Source organism: Dreissena polymorpha, chromosome 4 (assembly GCF_020536995.1).
Source record: "Dreissena polymorpha isolate Duluth1 chromosome 4, UMN_Dpol_1.0, whole genome shotgun sequence".
Classification (NCBI taxonomy): domain Eukaryota; kingdom Metazoa; phylum Mollusca; class Bivalvia; order Myida; family Dreissenidae; genus Dreissena; species Dreissena polymorpha.
The window spans coordinates 24,715,389-24,737,228 of NC_068358.1; the positions used below are offsets into that span (position 1 = coordinate 24,715,389).

Here is a 21,840-nt window from a genome sequence, read left to right on the forward strand (position 1 = left end):
ATAAACATATGTGACCGTACGCGCATCTTGGTACTTCTATATTTTTTAATACAAATTCAATTAGTACGTACGTATGCATTTACATATATACATATGTGACCGTACGCGCATCTTGGTACTTCTATATTTTTTTATACAAATTCAAGTAGTGACTGCTGAGTGCAGACATACAAACATTATGGGCAATAACTCATCGCATCAGAACGATTACATTGACATGAATAACAGTGTTTTGTACTTTCATTCAAATGTTTTGAGAGTTATAGAAATGGTGAAAGTTGAATAAAGAAGAGCTGTCTCCATAAGATGACATATGCCCCCGAAAAAATGCTTTGGTAGAAGTTATGAGCATTTTTCGAAACCTGAACGCTAATTTTGAAACCTAAACGCGGACCCTAAGTTCAAGGTCAAGGTAAAAGGGGTCAAATATTGTGTGCGTATGGTAAGGTCTTGTCCATATACACATGCTTACCAAATATGAAGGTTATATCTCAAGGGACATAGAAGTTATGAGCATTTTTTGAAACCCTAACACAGATTTTGAAACCCAAAACTATGACGACATACCATGTTATTTCACAGTAAGTCGATATAAACTAATGCGGCATGGCCATATTATTTGGGTACCATATACGATTCCATAATTTCTAAACAACACTATTTGTCCACATAAATTATATCGACTCCTTCAGTTATATCGCCATGTCAACATTTTGTTACTTGCAAGTCATCAAGATATATGCCGTCATGCAGTAAACAACACAGAAATAGTTAAATTTACAAAACCGCTAAAGAATAAAATATTGTCAGAGATTTAGGCTCTTATTCCAACATGCGGATTGTTTACGTCTTGACAACATATCTTATGTCGACAAATCAACATAATTTTAGGCGTCATGCTCTTTTGAAAATGACTTGCCATCGTTGTTTTAGTCGACATGATGTGTTATTTTTGACGACATGACACCTTTTTCATATTATGCCGTCATAGAATTTTGACATCATCACAGTATCTGGGTGTACCATATACGTTTCCATATCATTTGGTCAGCATTGCTGATGTGTTCGGAAGAATCCGCTATATCATCACGACCTGGGACGTAAAGTCGAAGTCCCCTTCTACTATCTAGCTCCTCTATCAGGCGTTGTACGAATTGCTTGTCATCTGGGTCGTCATGATTATGTCACACAAAAGCGTCGTACGTTAAATCTGTACTTTTGTTGTCTTCATGTTTTAAAAAAAACGTCATGTTATAAGAATTTAAAAAACAAAACAACAGCATAAGCACACCAAAAAAATCACCATACTATTCATGTCTAACCATAACACTTTTAGATATTCATTAATACCGGTACTCTTTCACGCAAACGATACCATCGTTTCGTAACATTCTTTAATGCAATTTAAAACAGTAAAAACTTCTTGGCTTTTATCGATATTGGTCAATTATGACTTACGCAAATCCCCCTCCCAACCCCCACCCATTCCCCCCCCCCCAAAAAAAAATTGAATTGAGAAATACATCACTGGGTGCAAAAGCAACACAACAAAAACGCCATTTGTTACAAATTGCTTATTACATAAGTCAATAATCGCACTTATCAGGGGATAAGAATTGTCTTATTTTATCATAAATTAGTATACAAATGTTGTGAAAGTGATATTCAAACAACACGACTATACTTTAACATCAGTGTTAACAATTCTTATTTCTATAAACAATACTATATCTGTCTTGGTGCATTAATTAGGTAGAATAAGGTTTTATATTTAAGGTATTAAAGCATTTAATTGATTTGCTTAAAAGATGCTTATACTATGAAAAAACATATACATGTTATTTCACGCCTGCCCTTTGGATATTATAAAAATGCGACAAAAAAAGCTATAAAGTGGTACATTATCGTACTTGCAATTAAATAGTTACACATTCCTTGCAGTTTTAAGGGTCCATACAATAACATGTTTGTATAACATTATGTCTTAGGGTTTGATATCTGCCACAATTTGATCTCTTAAAATCAATAGTAACGCTGGGCCAATCGTGGTGCTGCAGTTAAAGTGAGCTGGCATGCTTGAAGCCAATCGTGGTGCTGCAGTTAAAGTGATGCTGGCATGCTTGAAGCCAATCGTGGTGCTGCAGTTAAAGTGATGCTGGCATGCTTGAAGCCAATCGTGGTGCTGCAGTTAAAGTGATTCTGGCGTGCTTTAAGCCAATCGTGGTGCTGCAGTTAAAGTGATACTGGCATGCTTGAAGCCAATCGTGGTGCTGCAGTTAAAGTGATGCTGGCATGCTTGAAGCCAATCGTGGTGCTGCAGTTAAAGTGATGCTGGCATGCTTGAAGCCAATCGTGGTGCTGCAGTTAAAGTGATTCTGGCGTGCTTGAAGCCAATCGTGGTGCTGCAGTTAAAGTGATTCTGGCATGCTTGAAGCCAATCGTGGTGCTGCAGTTAAAGTGATGCTGGCATGCTTGAAGCAAATCGTGGTGCTGCAGTTAAAGTGATGCTTGCATGCATGAAGCAAATCGTGGTGCTGCAGTTAAAGTGATGCTGGCATGCTTGAAGCCAATCGTGGTGCTGCAGTGATGTTGGCATGCTTGAAGCCAATGGTGGTGCTGCAGTGATGCTGGCATGCTTGAAGCCAATCGTGGTGCTGCAGTAGGCGTTTCTGAATACGGGAATGTATTTTCAGGAATCACATTCTTCCTTGTTTCAGGCGATTTCCTCCTTTCTTATTCCACAACTGCTCAACAAATTAATTAATGTAGTTTTAATTTGTTTTGTTTTTTATCTTTTTAAAATTAAATGATAAACTGTATTTTCTTCCCATGTTGTGGTTTAAAAATAAAAGCCCAAGCATTGCGTTACTTTTGTAGACATTATCATTTCAATTTAAGCAACCTGTTTAATGTGAATTTTCAAGCTCACAGACAGATGTGCATATGAAAAGTGCCATTTTTTAATGCTGACTTCTTCGAAAGGGGGCATAAAATAATTGGATCAGGAATACAATAACACACAACTGATACAAGCAAGTCAACTGAACTATTATATTTAGGTTAATGGGGAGTTACTGTGTAAATCCTGTATTCAACATCTTTAAGATTTGTCTCACATTTTACAAAAGCTTAATTTATGCGTTGAATGGAATGTCACAGACCTCAGAAAAAAATATAAAGATTCACGTTCACGCTACGTTTCATCGATTGAAAATCCTAATTATGGCCTCCAGAGAGTTCACAATGTTTTTATAAATTTGACATTGTGACCTAGTCTTTCGACGCATGTTACCCAAATATGCACTCTTCTAGCTAGATATTGTCCAAATAAAAATAATGCCAAAATGTAATTCAAATTGGTTAATAAATTTGGGCATTGGAGTGGTAACAAGATTATTTTCAGATATCTGCTGATGACAAAGTTTTAGGGTGCACGTTGCCCATATTCAACTTCGGCCTAGTTATTGCCTAAAGAAAAAGTCTGACCAAGATTCACCAAGATCGAGTCACCCAAGTGGCCTCTTGAGTGGTTTCAAGATTTTTCTAAGACATGACATGGTGACATAGTTTTCGGACGCTTTTAATCCAGATTCAGACTCGCCCTTGATATTGTCCAAATTAATGTTCTGACAAAGTTTTATCAAGATTGAATAAAATTACGGCCTCTATAGTGGAAAATAGATCAACGTGGACGATGCATTCCGGACTCCGGAAACCAAACGAGTACGGACGTTATACATGATACTACCATAATAGCTTAAATGTTTTATTCAGAAACAAACAAATAGGATCTGGCATGAGTTTTCATATCATACCATATTTTATTAAACGAGTTCAGGAATTTTGTAAGTAAGCGAGCCTCACGACTTTCCTGGACGAGTTTAATAAAATATGGTATGGTATGAAAACGAGTGTCAGATCTTTTGTATCACATGCTTTTAAATGAGCAAATTAAACAAATATTTATGCAAACATAATGGTAAATTCCGAATGTTGTTTACATTTCGTGACGTCATTTGACGTTGCAACGTCATTTCTGCAAAATAACAAAATGCGATTGGTCAATAAACGAAAAATAAGCCAATGAAAACGCTTAACAAGTATATAACACATGTGCAATATAAAAATATATGTAATGGTTATATTACATGGGAAATTGGATATGGCATGCAATAAATGAATGTATTATTTTTATAGGATATTTTATATATAAAATCTTCAATACAAATGTGCATACATTATCTAAGGCGGAAATGAAGAAACACATAATACGCAGAGAAAAAAACAGATACACAATTACATTAACAAAGACAAAATCATGGATTGGTAGAGAGCATAAAGCGACAGGTGCACAGCTTACCGAAATTAACAGAGTACTTTAAAAATGTACAAATCTAAACGTTTACTATTCTACATTATTTCTGGTACAAATGTGTCATATATCATGATATTAATGCCTTGTAGACGTTATACAATCCATATTTTGTCACCAAGTATATTCCGAAGATACAAACGCACATTGCAACTCCATAATAAAATTTGTCGTATGAAACTGTAGGCTACATTAAGATAATTCAACGTTTTTAAAATGAATCAAGAAACAAAATGTATACATCGTGCATGCACTATATACATACTGTTAATTCAAAAATATTGAAACAAAAGCAAAACATGGATATAAATATGAACAATTATATATTTTGATATTGTTTTATGCATTGTAAAATTGAACTTAAGATTTTTTAAATAATAAAATAAATTGACCGTAACAATAAGTACCATATGCAAACAAATAGCAATGATTACCATTCCAAAATGTGTTTTAATGTTAAAATAGAAGGCAATGCAACCTGATTTTGAACTTGTAAACGATTTGACCTTTAAATCAATACATTCGCAAAAGCAATCTTTGTGAAGAACAGGTCGATTTACGTGTCTTTTATGATCATTTGTGTGGTTGTATAAAACATTATTACTTGTAATGCGGTCATCTTGGTAATAATATTAAATCACTTATGCTTTATGTGGATGCCATATACGATATATTTTTTTATTTAGTGTAAAATACCTGAAAATATGTTAAATCAATACATTTCTAATTATCTTTAGTATATGTATCTTAAATAAATATAGTTTACATTTGTTATTTACATGGTTACAACATATTAAAATTACAAGGGTAACAACGCATCATCTTCCCGTGTTTTTGTTCGTTCCGACACGGAATCCACTAAATGTAACAGTTTTTCTTTGAACAAATTATCCCAAGACTGTATGTACTTTTTCGTGTAAAGAATGCTCCTCAATGTGAGATCCAATTTTTGGGAAAGAACGCTCTCTTCTAAGATAATTATTACAAGTTTCTGGTCGTTACTAAACATCATGTGATGGTGCGCTTGTCTAAACTCAAAACGTCCCCATCGACTCTTAAGGAATGACACAGTTAGCAATATAATGGTCACTGCGCTCTCTTTTGATGCCTTTAAGAATGGCATCGGCAATATCATCGCCAACATGAAAGTCTCTATAATATAGACATAGGCTATATTGTGGCTCTAACAAAGGTCTTAACGTCTCTTCAACAAAAGGAGTGTCCTCTTCAGCAAAGCACACAAATGCATCATACGTATAAGTGTCCTCAGGTTTCCTATGTCTGCCCTTTCCGAAATTGAAGTCAAGACGAACGTGCCATTTGTAAAAGGCTATAACTTGTATCTCGTACCGAAATTTGAAGATAATCAGACACACTATGAGCAAAATAAAAGAAACAGAGGCTACTGGAATAATAATTTTAAGACGTTTAAATAAATCACAATGGTTAGGGTAAAAATTAGCAGCTGCCGTTATTGTACCTGATGAGGTTGAAGTGCATGTTACGTTGTCGATAGACATTGTGTGTGGGGTTCGAACCCAGGTGAAAATGTCCTCGTTCTCACATGAACATTCCAGTGGATTGTCTCTTAATTTAAGAGATAATAGATATGACAAGTCGATTATATTGAATATTTTGAGTTTGTTATGCTCAAGGTACAGATTTTTCAGTGATTCTGGAAATATCTTCGGAGAAACACTCTCAATAAGGTTGTCCCCAAGGTCCAATATTGTTAACGCTCTAAGTTCAACAAATGTTACGTCTACATGTTTTATTTTGTTGTGCCGTAATTTAAGTTCTTGCAGCATTGGTAACTTATACAGTGAAGGCACCTGCGTTAGCATATTATCAGAAAAATCTAGTAATACAATACCCGATAAACACTGTAAACTCAGTGATATTATTCTATTAGAACTGCCGTTAATACATACTAGTTTTGATAACAAATCTTCAGCGCAAGGTAACGTTCCTTTAGATATCAGAGTTGGAAAATATTTCAAATTATTGTTCGAGACATTAATTGACCTAATGTTAGTCGCATTTAAAATTAGATTGCCTACATCTAATAAGTCATTGTGACTTAGGTGAATTTGTTCTAAAGCCGTGTTATGTTCGAAAATGCTTTCATTTAATGTCGTGATATTGTTATTGCTTAAATTTACATATTTCAGTTTAAATAAATCAGAAAACTGACGAGGGTCCAATTGCGTTAGCCTGTTATATGACAGATCTAATTGTTGTAAAACGTTCAGACCATTAAATGCGTTCTTATCTATTGATTCTATTGAATTGTTTGCTATAATGAGTTTGTGTAACTGTACCAGTCCTTCAAACAAAGACTCATGTACCGTTTTCAATTGATTGTTAGCAAAATACATTTCGAACAAATTTGGAAGAATTGCAAAAGTTCCGACAATAGAATGTATTTGATTAGAACTTAAATCCAGGTTTATAATATTTTCAAAGCCTCCAAATATTCCCTCAATATTTATCATGGAAACAAAATTATTGGACATAAATATTCCCTGAATTGAGTTATTCATCCGAGAAAACGTTCCGTTGGGGATTGCAGTAATGAGATTATTAGATAAATCTAAAGCCAACAGATTTTCGAGCCCGATAAAAACGTCACTTTGAACGCCACTTATTGAGCAATTACTAATCTCCAAAAATCCATTAACATTATAATCTTTAAACATTCCAGCTGTCAGAGTGGAAAAATTGTTTCCACCAAGATCGAACGAGTTAAGTGTCGGGCCACTGCAATTTTGCATAAGGTTTCCATTGACAGTTTTAAGAAGATTTCGCCTTAACATCACAAAGGCGAGTTGGCTATTGTGGCAGAAATGAGCTGAGGAAATATTCTGTAACATTGAATCCTGATATCTGAAATACACAAGTTGAGATAATCCACTAAAAGTATCCACGGGAAAGAAGTCAACTTTTACTATAAAATTCAAAACTTTTAATCTGTATAGTCCTTCAAACATTGTTTTGTTTACACTCCTCAACGGTAAATCGGTTATTCCAAGGTAAATAATATTTTTGAAATGTTTTCCTAGGTAGCCACCTTCAATGTCCTTTAGAACAATCTGATTGCTATAACCCGCAATTCCAGTTAAGAAAAGGCTTTCAACTCTTCGAGACGTCTGGTTCCAAGGTTTGGTATTAATGTCTAGCCGAATGGTGGAGCAAAATTCTTCCGGTTCAAATTTGATTTCTTCATAAATGTCAGGCATTAAACGGTCATGGAAAGCTCTGTGCCAGATTGGATACTCACATTGAAGAATCAATAATTCCGGTATTTCAGGGCCTCCTGGCGGTTGTCTTCTTGCGATAACAGAAACACCAGACAGTATTTGTAATAGACCAAGAATGCCACACTCGAGAATAAAAGACATTATGTCGACTTCAAAACAGTTAACAACATTCATTGAGAAGCTTTTCGCACTCAGCCTGTTGCACTTACTTCATTTTTATTGCTTTTTATTCCTGCAATATAAAATATCAATTTAGGGTACAATAAGGCAATCGAGTAATGTTTCCTGTAAACTAATAAAAACACACATGTATAATGTATTTCCATCTTATCAAGCAACGCTATTAATTAACGAACACAACACGCTTTCTTTCATAACATTACATTTTTTAAACAATTTAAGTCGAATATTTTTCATACTTAAATCCGCTTGGTTAAAATTCGGTTGTGAAATGATCCCATGAGCCGTTGTGTTTTGTATTCAAAAGTCTAATCGGTTTTGAAATAATATTCAAAACAATCAAAAGTCGAAATGAGTATGAAATAGAATAAAATTCAATTTGAAATGCAATAGAATAATTGATATTGAGCCTACGTTCGATTAATTGATTTCAAAAGACCTTTTGTTCTGGGCTCCGTGCTGAATATGTGATATCTGCACACCAAAAGCATTAATTGTAAGCAATACGATATCATTATTCATGTGCATGGTTTAACACAGAAGAAATCGTCGTTCCATAGAGACAATAGTAAAGCGTTTACAACGTAAGCCTAGTCTAGTTTATGATATGTTAAGAGACTGAATCTCAATTTTTCGCATTTGATAATCTATGTTAAACATGTACTGGAACCCCTGTTGGTTTCCCGACGACTTCCCTTAATAAATAATTTTATAAGACATTACATTAAGAAATGCGCTGTAGAAATCCCAGTAATGAAAGGACGAATCCCAGTCCAATTTCAACACTATGCAACAAAGCACTAGATAAATAAATACTTAACAGTTGAAATACTATACTACATGCTATGTAGAAGTCAATTGTAACATGACAAAGTCGGATTTTCACAAGAATGTCTTTTCTAATGAGATTGCTAGAGATTCACTATTCCATTTATTGAAAAACTAATAACCTGTTCGGCTCGTATGTTTACAGTTGATGTTGTGTTATAGAAGAGGATACAAACAAAAATTCATCTCCTGTAAGGGATTCTGGAGTTTCATTCTTTGCAGTCGAATTTGTGTTGTGTGGATGCAGTATAACGAGTAACGTGCACATCCTCAATTTTGTTTTATTTTCGTCTTTAGCGGTAAAGCCACTTTTGTTGTGTAGATGAACGTATTTACATTCTTTCGTACACATATTTTCAAATGAATTATAAAAACATCGGCATGCAATGATCCGAAAAACGGCGACTGAATACTCCCTCTCTTTTGGAAGCATACAAATACTTTAATCTTAGTATGACATAAGATGTTAAGTTTTCAGAATTCACGACAACTCGTAAAAAGAACTTTCTTATATTGAATAAGCTCTGTTTTAGAATAACACCGTTGGTTATTGGGGGTTCATAACAACTACTTTATTAGCTCTTAAGCATACAATTGCTTTTTAGCCAAATGCATAACAAACAATTGAAGTGACATGGGTAAATAAATAAATACATAAATATTCAATCACCAAATCTGGTTTTATTGGTAATTCGATTTTCAGTACTGCCCCTTTAATATTTTTATTTTATATTTTACAGTAATTCCCCTTTAATGATATTGGACTTTTTTCACGTCATCGCTTCTAAGTTCATTCCGTCATACGACACACTTGCACAGTTTTGAGCTACATTGGTGTTTTGACGTCATCGTGTCATCGCTTCTATATTACGACACACTTTCACTGTTTTAGGCTACATACATAGGTCATCGGGTTTATAGCGTTTTACTATATCAATCGAACCATGTTTTACATGATGGAAGATTGAATTTTTTTTATATTGTTCAAACCTATTTATTTTAAACTGAACATATTAAATTAACCACACGGTTGAAGTTTGTTTTGTTAAAATATCAGATTTTCTTCCTTTTCACTTGGCTTTTTTAATATCATAAAAAATTTCGCTTAATTATTTTTACACCCCTCAACGTTTATAATAGAAACAAAATTATTTGACATTTGTATTCTTTGAATTGAGACATTCATCTGAGAAAATGTTCCGTTATGGATTTCAGTAATGAAATTATTAGATATATCTAGATCAAGCAAGTTTTTGAGCCCAATAAAAACTTCTCTTTGTATGCTAATTATTTAGCAATGACTAATCTCCAAAACTCCATTCACATTATAATCCTTAAACATTCCAGCCGTTAGAGAGGAAAAGTTGTTTCCACCAAGATCTAGCGAATTAATTGTAGAGCCACTGCAATGTTGCGTGAGGTTTCCATTGACAGTTTTAAGGAAATTCCGCCTTAACTGCGAAAAGGCGAGTTGTTTATTGCGACAGAAATGAGCAGAGGAAATCTCCCGTAACATTGAATCCTCGAAGCTGAACCGCACCTGTTGAGATAATCCGCTAAAAGTATCCAAGGAAAAGACGTCCACTTTGACTTTAAGGTAGCGCACCTCTAATGATTTCCCGCGATTTCTTCGAAGGTTGAAGAGCCTACTATTAGGTGCCGTAGCCTAGTGGTTAAGGCGATAGACTAGAAATCTTTTGGGATATTCCCGCGCAGGTTCGAATCCTGCCGACGACGTATACTTTTTTGCGACGCGTTTTATTTATTTTCTAACGTAATTTGATTTAATATGGCATATAAGCTATATTTATTGTTAAATATGTTGCAATTTTTATGCACATTCTTCAATTATTAAAATTAAAACAACGTTATGGCGAAATTGGGTGATTTACTGTTGAAAATAGGAACCATGCATGTTGCATTTTTATTTTTATTTCAAAAAGTAAACGGTAAATCTGTCTAGTTCTTGGTATTTTTGCTGTATGTAGTGTTTCTATAAAAACTAAGTTTAAAATATGACTTAAATGATACTTTTTTGAATTTTATGACACTTTGTTTTTAACCGACCCAATTTTTACTTGGCTGAAATCACTTACATTTCATGGCGCTCTTCCATAGATAAAAATTTGTAAAAAATAAATTTCTGTAAAAGAATACTTATTTCATCTTGTTTAAACTTTAAACACCTTTACAGCATCTGTACACACCAACTGCATGCCCATATTTGGAAATTTGAATGAATTATGAACTTTTATATACCCCAGGGGTGAAAATAAACTGGACAAAAGCCGAACGTGGGGGTGGTTTTGAAAAAATCGGTATATTTTTTTAAAAAGCATGGAAAGCCTACCTACAAATTTGCATGTAGTTCAGTGAAATGATGCTGATTAAGAAAATAATTAATTAGATTATATTTGGATATGTGCCCATTAGAGGTGCGCTACCTTAAAAGTCAAATGTTTTAATCTGTTCATTCCTTCAAACAGTTGTTTCGTTACATTCTTCAACGGTAAATCACTTATTTCAAGATTTTTAACAATATTTTTGAAATTTCTTCCAAGATATCCCCCTCCAATATCGTTTATAACTAACTGATTGTTATATCCGTTATGTCCACCTTATCTAAGACTTTCAACTCTTCGATACGTCAGGTTCCATGGGTTGCTATTCATATCTGTCCAACTGATGATTGAGCAAAATTCTTCCGGTTCAAATTTGATTTCTTCATTAATATCAGGCATTAAACGGTCGCCGAAATCTCTTTTCCAGATTGGATAATCACATTGAAAAATTATTAATTCCGGTATTCCATCATTTCCTGGCGGTTGTCTTCTTGCGGTAACAGAAAAACTAGCCACTATTTGTAGAATACCAAGAAAACCACACCCGCGAATCAAAGACATAATGTCGGCTTGAAAACAGTTTATAAAATTCAGTCAGAAGCTTTTTACAGACAGCACGTTTCACCTATATCAGTTTATGTTCGCTTTTTGTTTCTACAATTTATAAGATCAATTTAGGTTACAAACAGGCAATCGAGTTTTTTTTCCGGAAACTTATAGAGACAAACGTGTATCATTCATCTAAATTATTTATCAAGCAACGTTATTACATAAAACAGATATACGCTTTCCTTCTAAACTTAAAAAAAGTATTCAACAATATCGGTCGTATATTATTCACAGTTAAGTTTTACATTTCCATTGACTGAATTCAAAAGCCGTATCTGCGCACCTAAGTCGTTGATTGTTTGCAATAAAAAAATATCTTCAAACACTGAAGAGAAATACATTAATAAAATCTGCATAAATCTACATAAACAAATAGTTTAATGCACATTATCAAACACGGAAGATAAATACATTCCAAAAATAAAATAGTTTAGCATGTACAACGTCATCCGTATCTAATTTGCTTTATGTTAACAGAATCAGCCTCTATTTTCACAATTGTAAATTTATCTTAAACCTGTAATTGAACATCGGCAGGGTTACGGACGACTAACTTTTAAAAATGATTATATTTACATGTAGCAATAATTTGTCTGTTGTCTGATAATCGGTTTCGTGATGTAAGCGACACAACAACTTTTTGATAGGTTCAATTAAATATTACTGTTTTATGATCGTAAATTGATATCGGGGAACCACACGATCCACGGTGTATAAGCATTCACTTCTCGGATGAAAATGCTATATCGGTACGCCTCTCTGATGCGATACATGTCATTCTCAGATAAAAACATGGTTCTGTGTGGATGACCATCCACAAAACAACAATGCTGCCTTAAAAGACATACAGATGCATGCTGCAAAAAGGCAAGTTTTTAATGTGAAACATGTTGGAAAATTGTTAAAGCAAGGCGAAACTCAGCAGAGCATCGCCTTGAACACAAACAAATTTGACAACGTGTATCAATGTTAAGTTTGTGGAAAAACCTGCTATCACCACAGTTCACTGTATTGCCACAGAAAAAAATGACACTATTAAATAAAGTTAAAGGTACAACAAAAGAATTGCGCCTCTTTGAATTTAAGTGTTCAGTGTCACTACATTGTAGTTTAAGATGTTGAGGTTGTCTATTGTGCTTGAAATGTTTATTTACAATTATAATATTATGGGAGTCTATTGTCAATTTCAGTTCAACGTTGTTCAGCGTTACGCGCATAAATCTGGACCACCAATTTGCAGCTGAAAGATAATGGTATATATCCCTAGTAATTGAAACGACTTCCATTGTATAAGCATTCACTTAAAAATATAGGTTTTATTGTTTATGCTGTTAATGCCAAGATGCCGTGGGAATTCATACAATTTATATTCTACAGTTTTCTCTAACGGAGCGTGTTAAAAACAACTGTATCTAAATATGTCGCTCTTGTTTAAAAATATAATTTGGTGTTTAGATGGTATGATTATATAAATACTATTTACTATGTGCCTTGTTAATTTTTTTTTTGTGTATCTAGTCAATTACGTTAATACTCTGATGTTCGATTGTGTTGAATAAAAATTAAAAATCCAGTTGATTTGTTAACACGTCTTTGTTGAAGTGTAATTTACTTTACTATTATCTGCTTTCTTATTTCCCGCTAATAGCATTTTTTCTAGCAGTTTATGTCGATATCTTAAACTTAAAGAATAAATCCTTGAAATCGGTGACCAAATTTTATGTTGCGTGAAACATAACCGGCCATTAACCGTGTACAACGTATGCAGTAAAAATGAAATTTTTGAACAAGAACACATAATTATTAAATAAAGTAATTCTGATGTATTTCATATTGCCATAAGCAGCATCAAAATCTGTCTTTTATGCACTAATTGAAATTCTTAAGACAACTTAAAAAAGTTATTTGAAATAAAACACCGCTTACCGTCTTGTTAAATCTATTCAAGTTAAAAAGTGGAACCCCAAAAAGTCACGTGATCCTGCACCTTGTATTACCATAGTCCTTTGGTTTGCACGCGCGTTTTCGTCTGCTTGACAGTTCGGAGTAAATAACAATCTTTTCGACAATCAATAATATCGGGCGGAGGATGTTTTTTCGCAGAATAATCATACTTTTCAGAAAATGAATATCCGCTTAATATACTGCTATGGGGCGTTAGGTTGCCCCTTGCATAACCAATAACCTGCATAACGTCCATTACATCATCAACCATATTTTATTGAAGTATATATTACTAAAATGTATTAAAATTAATTTAACAATAATTGTTTTTGCTGAAAACAGGACAACATACTAATCGATTGATATATAGACACAGAAGTATAGTTTACAGTTTAAAAGGACATATCGACGGTATATCTACTCTACGAAGGTGTGCATAACAAAAATATTCCAAGTGTTTGCGAATTTATATTACTAGAAATAATACTATATTGATGTAGTCTTAAAGAAAAAGTAAATATAAAGCTTTGCTTAAATACTTGTGTTTGAAGAATCTTCGAGGTGTGTGCTTTAAGCGATCATTTAGTAAATACTTTAAATGCTTTGAATAATTCCTGAAATTAAATATTGTATTGCCGTTGTTACAACCTTTAGAATTTGGTGCATACATAAACATTTATAGATAAGCTTTTTTTCAACAGGTTCCAGGTTAAGTTAATCAAATTGCTCAAGTACAGTTCATAATCACGTCCCTGTTGTTCAAAACCAAGTCTTCTGGAAGGCAAACGTTTTGTTTCCTCGCACTTGTGGTGTAAGCTCACGCGTTGACATCCTCTCACCACGCCAGAGGGCTGTGATACACCTGATCTTTTCGACTCCCACATCTTTTTGCGTCGTCTTTTTATACCAGTCGTAATATTTTAATCAAAATAAACTAATAATTGTAAAAAATACTGTATTTTATAACTTTTTTTTTCTTAAATCACGGTTGACGGTCCCTTTAAATATAAATATAAAACCAAGTTATTGGTTATGCAAAGGGCAACACATCTAACGCCCCATAGCAGTATCTTAAGCGGAAATTCATTTTTTAAAACACTATTTTGGTGATCACTCTCCATCACAGAATCATGTTTTTTTCCTAGAATGACCGGTACCGCATCCGAGAGAGATACCGATATAGCGTTTCATTCGAGATGGGAACCGATACGGTTATACACCGTGCGAACGTAAATAATAAAAATAAACCATATTCAAGGTCCTTTTTATTGTTTGGTTACAGAAGAACAATGTCCGGTAAAATCTGGTGAGGCCTGGTGAATTGTTTAAGTTATCGGGCCTCATGTTTTGTTAGATTGTTCTTTCGCATGAGTTGATAATGATGGGAAGTAATTGCAGAAAGTGCAGTTCTGGTACTACATGTAATACATTGCAGTTCTAATACGAAGGAAATTAGTTCTGGTGCAAAGAAATTGCAGCTCTGATAAATAGGAATAACAACATGATAGCAAATATGGAAACTTGCACAAACATTTATCAATTTAAATGAAGATATATTTAAACATATTCTGTTCTTTTTCTGTATGAAGATCAGCTGTATCATGGTTTTCTAACATGAGTAATTGTATCTCATATTATTTTCAAATGCGTAAATACATGAATACATGTAAGTATTGATGTATTTAATGTATTCAGTGAATGACGAGATTATGTTATTTAATTAATGATCCTTTTTATTGTTTACGTTGTTATTATCATACACGATCGAGAAAGACTAAATGGATCTAAAAACACACAAATACCCGCATTTTCATCATAATCATCTTTTGCAAAATCATCTGAATTATCATCAATCATCACACCATCTGCATTATCAATATCATATGTGTTTGTTTCCAAAAAATAAAATTAAAAGTATCCAAAACACTTTTCTTTAAGACGCGATACAAGATCAAATGTTATCAATCATCAATATTTGCCTTGTTTTTCAACAAATATTTTTTCATTTTCGATTTCCAGTCGCCTTACCAGAAGTAAAATTATAATCCTTCTATTAAAATTCACGTCCGAAACGCAAACAATTCAACATAATGATTCAAAAATAATTGAAAGTGTGTTTCATTTCATCCATATAATTGAACCTAATTTTAACGTGTGTTGGGTTCCTTAGGTTTTGACAAGATTGACAGTAAATGTTAACAATAATTGATGCGTTTAATGGGATAATCACTATGGAACATTACAAGTTACTGACAACCTTTTTAAGTGTGTTTTTTATTCGGTTATGAAACCAAAGTACACACTAATCGGAAGCAAATCAAGAAATCTCATGCATGCAGAAATGTCATGTAGTCGATTTAACAACCATTGAACGTAATCGCTTATTATTGATTGACGGTCAGTAGTTGTTGTATAACAAGCTACCAGGTGAAATCAGCAAACCATTCCGTGCGATCATGTAATAAATGCGGTAGCATTTAAATTTATTATTCATGGTACATTTGTAATTGCTTCAATTTTCCCATCTACAGATAATAAAATGTGAATTGTTTGTATATGGTCCCTTGAAATGGCGCGCTTTAAATAATTATTCACACGCTTTTCGGAGAAAAAGTGGGGATATTGTGGTTTTCTCCGTCTTCCGTCCGTCCGTCAGTCCTGGCCACTATCTCCTCCTACACTATAAGCATTAGAACCTTGAAACTTACACACATGGTAGCTATGAGCATATTTGCGACCCTGCACTATTTGGAATTTTGCTCTGACCCCTGGGTCAAAGGTTATGGAGGTTGGTGTGGGGCCGGGTCAGAGATTTGTACTCATTTTTTTTAGGTTATTTTACTATAATTTCTTCATTTCTACACCAATTGTCTTCAAATTGATACTAAACCTCTCGTATGACAATACAGTCAATTTCAACTATGCATGGCCCCATAACCAACCCTGGGGCGCCCCGCCCACATAGGCCACGCCCACCCAAAATTGCCTTTTACTATAATTTCTTCATTTCTACACCGATTCACTTCAAATTGATACTGAACCTCTCTTATGACAATACGGTCAATCTCAGCTATGCATGGTCCCATTACCAACCCTGGGGCGCCCCGCCCACAAAGGCCACGCCCACCCAAAATCGCCTTTTACTATAATTTCTTCATTTCTACACCGATTCACTTCAAATTGATACTGAACCTCTCTTATGACAAAACGGTTAATCTCAACTATGCATGGCCCCATTTCCAACCCCGGGGCGCCCCGCCCACATAGGCCACGCCCACCCAAAATTGCCTTTTACTATAATTTCTTCATTTCTACACCGATTCACTTCAAATTGATACTGAACCTCTTTTATGACAATACAGTCAATCTCAACTATGCATGGCCCCATTACCAACCCTGAGGCGCCCCGCCCACATAGGCGACGCCCACCCAAAATTGCCTTTTACTATAATTTCTTCTTTTCTACACCGATTTACTTAAAATTGATAATGAACCTTCCTTATGACAATATGGTCAATCTCAACTATGTATGGCCCCATAACCAACCGTGGGGCGCCCCGCCCACATTGGCCACGCTTACCCAAAATTGCCTTTTACTATAATTTCTTCATTTCTACACCGATTCACTTCTAATTGATACTGAACTTCTCTATGACAATACGGTCAATCTCAACTATGCATGGCCCCATTACCAACCCTGGGGCGCCACTGGGTCAAACATGCGGCGTGGGGATACGTGTCGGCCTATGCCGCGCCATTTCTAGTTTATAATGCGCTTTCAGCTAATTTAACTTCCTCAAAATTCGTTCAGTTCAGTTCATTTGAATGATGGTAATACAATATAAAGCTTTTCGAAACATTAAATTAATGTATGTTTGTAGTGGATAAGATAACTTTAAACAAGTCATTAATTCTGTGAAAAGTAAGGTATTATTTGAAAAGAATCTAGTTTGATTGAAGCGTATAGAATTATACAAGCTGATTCTAATTTACAATAGACCGTTCCAGAATCGATAAATTGATCGCCGCCATATTGTCAGTCACGTGACTGTCCGCCATTACACTTCTGCTAACTTGTGCGAGTCTGCGATTCCAAAAGCCAAAGACGTAGAGAATACCCGCTTTTCTGATGTCGGATAAATAAATTACTTAATGAATTATTTTCAGGCGATTATCACATTCTTGTTGTTAAAATGATTGTTTGAAAGTGATATTGATTGTTACAAATAAAATGTTTAAAATGCTTTCGTGTATTTGTTTGTGTGTGTGTAATCAAGTGGTAATCATTGGCGAAAATTTGCCGGTTCAGTCGCTCATATTATGTCTTTAATGAGGTATCCTCATTAAAGAAATGGTGTCTTTTTTCTTTCAGCCGAGCATGAAATTTAAATAGTGGCGTGTAGTAAGTAACTGGTTGATTCTGACAATAGCTGTCCGTATCTTCGGCAATCTGAGACTGACCCTCGGACCTTCCGTCACCATGCCTGTCAAATCTGCTACCCATTTACTGTGCTTCTTATCCTTCAAAACAATGGCTGTCATTAAGTTACATTATGGAATAATGAAATATGGCAGTTGTTTTGTTACAATTGCAGTCCTAAGTTTTCTCAGTCTGTCATAAACTTGCCGAAAAAAAACTCCGAGCATTAAACGTGTTTTGTGTGTTACTCTCAGCCTGCAATAATAATATTTTTGCATCATGCTTTGATGTTGTTGTTTTTCCTTAAAAGACATTAATACATATTTGTAAATCATTTTTAGCATTACATATACTTATGCTTGCAAGTTCTGAATCTCTGGTGTTAAATCAAATCCTCCACTCCATGTGCTTATATCCACCTCCTGTCAAACCTACCGGGGATAGATAGGCTATTAACAATGCGACTTTCTGAACTAATACTCGTGGCGGCCAATGACGAGTTTTGGAAGCATCTCTATGTAAGATGCGGGGGGGGGGAGTGACAGCGTAGTGCGAATACTCTGTCCGTATAAAGGTGAACTTCAGTGGACCACCGTAGCGACGTCTCCGCTCATTCATGATTCACTACTGATGAATCTGTTAATGGATGTACCGAAATTGCATAAAAAAATAAACTACTACTTAATAGAAGTTAATTGTTAACTATAAACACGCCAAAATATAATTTTCGGACGTTGATTAAAAAAAAATCAGATAAATGTAAGTTTTGAGTATTGATGAATACAGTGTTATGCTTTCTGATGATGCTACAGAATATCAAATTATTAAATAATACCAGAAATAAGGCAATTACAAATCAATGCACACAGCATTTTTGTATTTGATTTGTTGTATTAGCGTACACTGTAATTAAGTTACTTTTTTAAAGAGTGTTGATAAACATATTGACTCACAATCGGAATATGTATTTAATATTATATATACATTTAATCTAATTGTTATATTGGACCGTAATGTAGGTGGAGTATGGACGATAATAATACAATAATTACATTTTATACGTAAACAGTCATATATTTGTAGTATTAATTTTGCGTATTCATATCATGATATTTTTATACGCTATCAGTGGTATATTTGTAGTATGATTTCTACGTAATCATAGATTAACATTTGGACGTTAACAATGATATGTTCGTACGTATAAGTCGTATACAAATGTAATGACATGTTTATGCGTCAGCCGTGATGTATTTGTAGTACTTAGTGTTATCGTCGTTATGAATATTTTAATAATATTTTTTAAACTATTTTTAGTTTTTACACTGAGTCATTTGGTTCTTTGATTATAACCTTATAACAATTCATTACTTTATTATATCATTATACTGGACGAAAATTATATATTTTCTTATGAAGTAACGGCAATGAAAGCGCTCTATATACATATTGCTGAAAAGTAACTGGACTGCAGAAAAAAACGATGGTCTTCATTAATAGATTAAAAAGACAACCTTAGATTGTATAATACGCAAAAAATTGTCTTTATGAAATGTGATGGTTATCAAATGCATCTTTATTCACTTTTGAGATTAGATTTAGAAGTCGCCAAATAATCAGTCGCTCCCGCCCAGCTCATGATATGATATTGTAAATAGAGAACCCCGATTATGGTGGCAGGCACTCCACTTTTGAAATAAAATTCATGATAAATCTGGAAAAGGTTTTCAACCATATAACGTTAAATATGGTTTATACGTAAAACATCACATACAGAAAATGCTGAGAGTCATTCTTTAAGTTTCTATATTTTAGGGATATAAAATACATTCCCGGCTCTTAACATAACTCCAGGCAATATGGAAGTAGTCTGATATCATAGAAATCTAGGTTTTTTTCAAAATCAGACTTTAAAAAATATGTTTAGCCAATTTAAATAAATCTTCACACGGAATTTATGCATAATACCCACTTTCAATGTGAAAAAATACCATCAACAATTGCAAAAAAAGATACTTTTAGCAGGTATTAATGTGCTAATATTATAGATGTCATTTTGATCATGAAACTAAACTCAGCGAAATACAGTACAAAATGAAATAAGCGAAATATTATCAGGATTTCGGTAATTCCAACTCTGCAAATTTAGCTTATAACGCGCTCACATGAACCTGAATCCAAGCTGTTACACGATTTGCCGTTTATATGAGATCTTTATAACGTATAAATTAGCTTTAAACGTACTTACGAGAGAACAATTGTATATGTGTTCAAAGTTTTCATTTCGGGTTGTTCATCAGATAAAGAACTGATTTTTTTCTTATGTAAGGTACAAATGCACGAATGAAAATATCTGCATTAAGAGTATTGCACCTGTACCGATATCCCGGGTGGTGCAACAGTTTTATATCCTTTTTACCATAGATACCACTTCATGAAGAAGATTATTGAATGTTATAGTGTTAATATATATGTATATCCAAACAAAATATGTCAATTTAGTCTTTACCTTAAATATATTGTCTAGCGTTGACTGCGATTATAGGGAGTGTTCCATGCGAAAGTAAGGTCCCTTTCAAGCTCGGACAAAAATAATATGGTAGTGTACTGATCTATTTATAAATATCCAGGCATATTAAATTAAAATAATGAAGTATGAAGTAATCTATGTATATTTAATTGCGATAATACGGTTGTATAAATATAAAATCGATAATCGTTTTTGTTGTAGATGAGTCGCGTTTTGAGAAAACTGGGCTAAATAAATGGGCGGAAAGTTTCCTCCCAGAATAGCCATTTCAGTCCGCACAGGCTAACCAGGAACGACACTTTCCGTTTTTATGCAATTTCTTGTATAAAGGAAGTATCTTCTTAATGAAAATCCAGTTTAAGTGTAAAGTGTTATCCCTGATTAGCCTGTGCGGACTGCACCGGTTAATCTGGGAAACACTTTACGCGCATGCACGAGGCCCTGTTTTCCCAGAACGAAGCTTAAATAGCCATGAATTCGAGAAACCGGCCTTAAGATACTTGATAAGTTTCATGGCGACCCTACAATACACTTATTTGACAATGAAAAAATACCGCTATACCTGTAGTGAAGTAGCGAAAAGTTTAATGATAAATGACACAGGAGCGTCACAAATTGTCAAAGGCCTTTTATAATAGCTCATCCGTGTTTGTGAAAATTACGTACATCAGGACGTAGCTAGTTGTCTTGAATAAGGTGGTGTAGGTGCAAACATTTTTTTCTTCAAATTACAAGATAGGTATTTAGTATTATTATTTATTAAATGTTCTTATGCAAAGAGGTCATTCGACATGCCACAGTATAAATCATTATAAATGACCAGTTCCAAAATAAGCAATCCCTCCTCCCAGATAGTTTTCTAATATAAAAAGCTATTCCGTTACTTCGGACCATGTTGCGGCGATAAACGGTATCTGGTCGGTTGAGCCGTTAGTGAGATTGACAGCAGATAATAATAATAATAATAAAAGCTTTATTTACAGAAGGTTACACATAAAGACAATGACATTATACATATTATGCAGATGAATCAATACTTTTTTACAATGTGTCCTTCTTAAAATAGCATACACAAATAGGTCTATAACAAGTAAAACATTCAAACAATATTTTATTACACCAATACATAACACACATTTTGTCTTTTAGACAGACACACATGAAATATCATTGATTAGAAAAAAAAACACATGACATATTATTGATTAGAAAATAAATGTGCTTTATATTGCCTTTTAAAAGCAAAGATAGAGCATGCCATTCTTAATCCAATCGATATACTGTTCCAAATATCCATGCTATGGTATGAAAAAGCTCGTTTCTTAAAACCTGTATTCGCTTTGTTATTAACAATA

At 34.0% G+C, this 21,840-nt stretch overlaps 1 protein-coding gene across 1 annotated transcript in view; it reads right to left on the reverse strand.

The window, feature by feature from the left end:
- Positions 1-6,750, reverse strand: part of LOC127878285 (leucine-rich repeat-containing G-protein coupled receptor 6-like) — a 37,565-nt gene extending 30,815 nt beyond the window's left edge. The window contains 1 exon segment of the mRNA XM_052424805.1: positions 5,878-6,750. Coding sequence (XP_052280765.1) covers positions 5,878-6,750 — 873 coding nt within the window.
- Between the last annotated feature and the right edge of the window lie 15,090 nt (positions 6,751-21,840).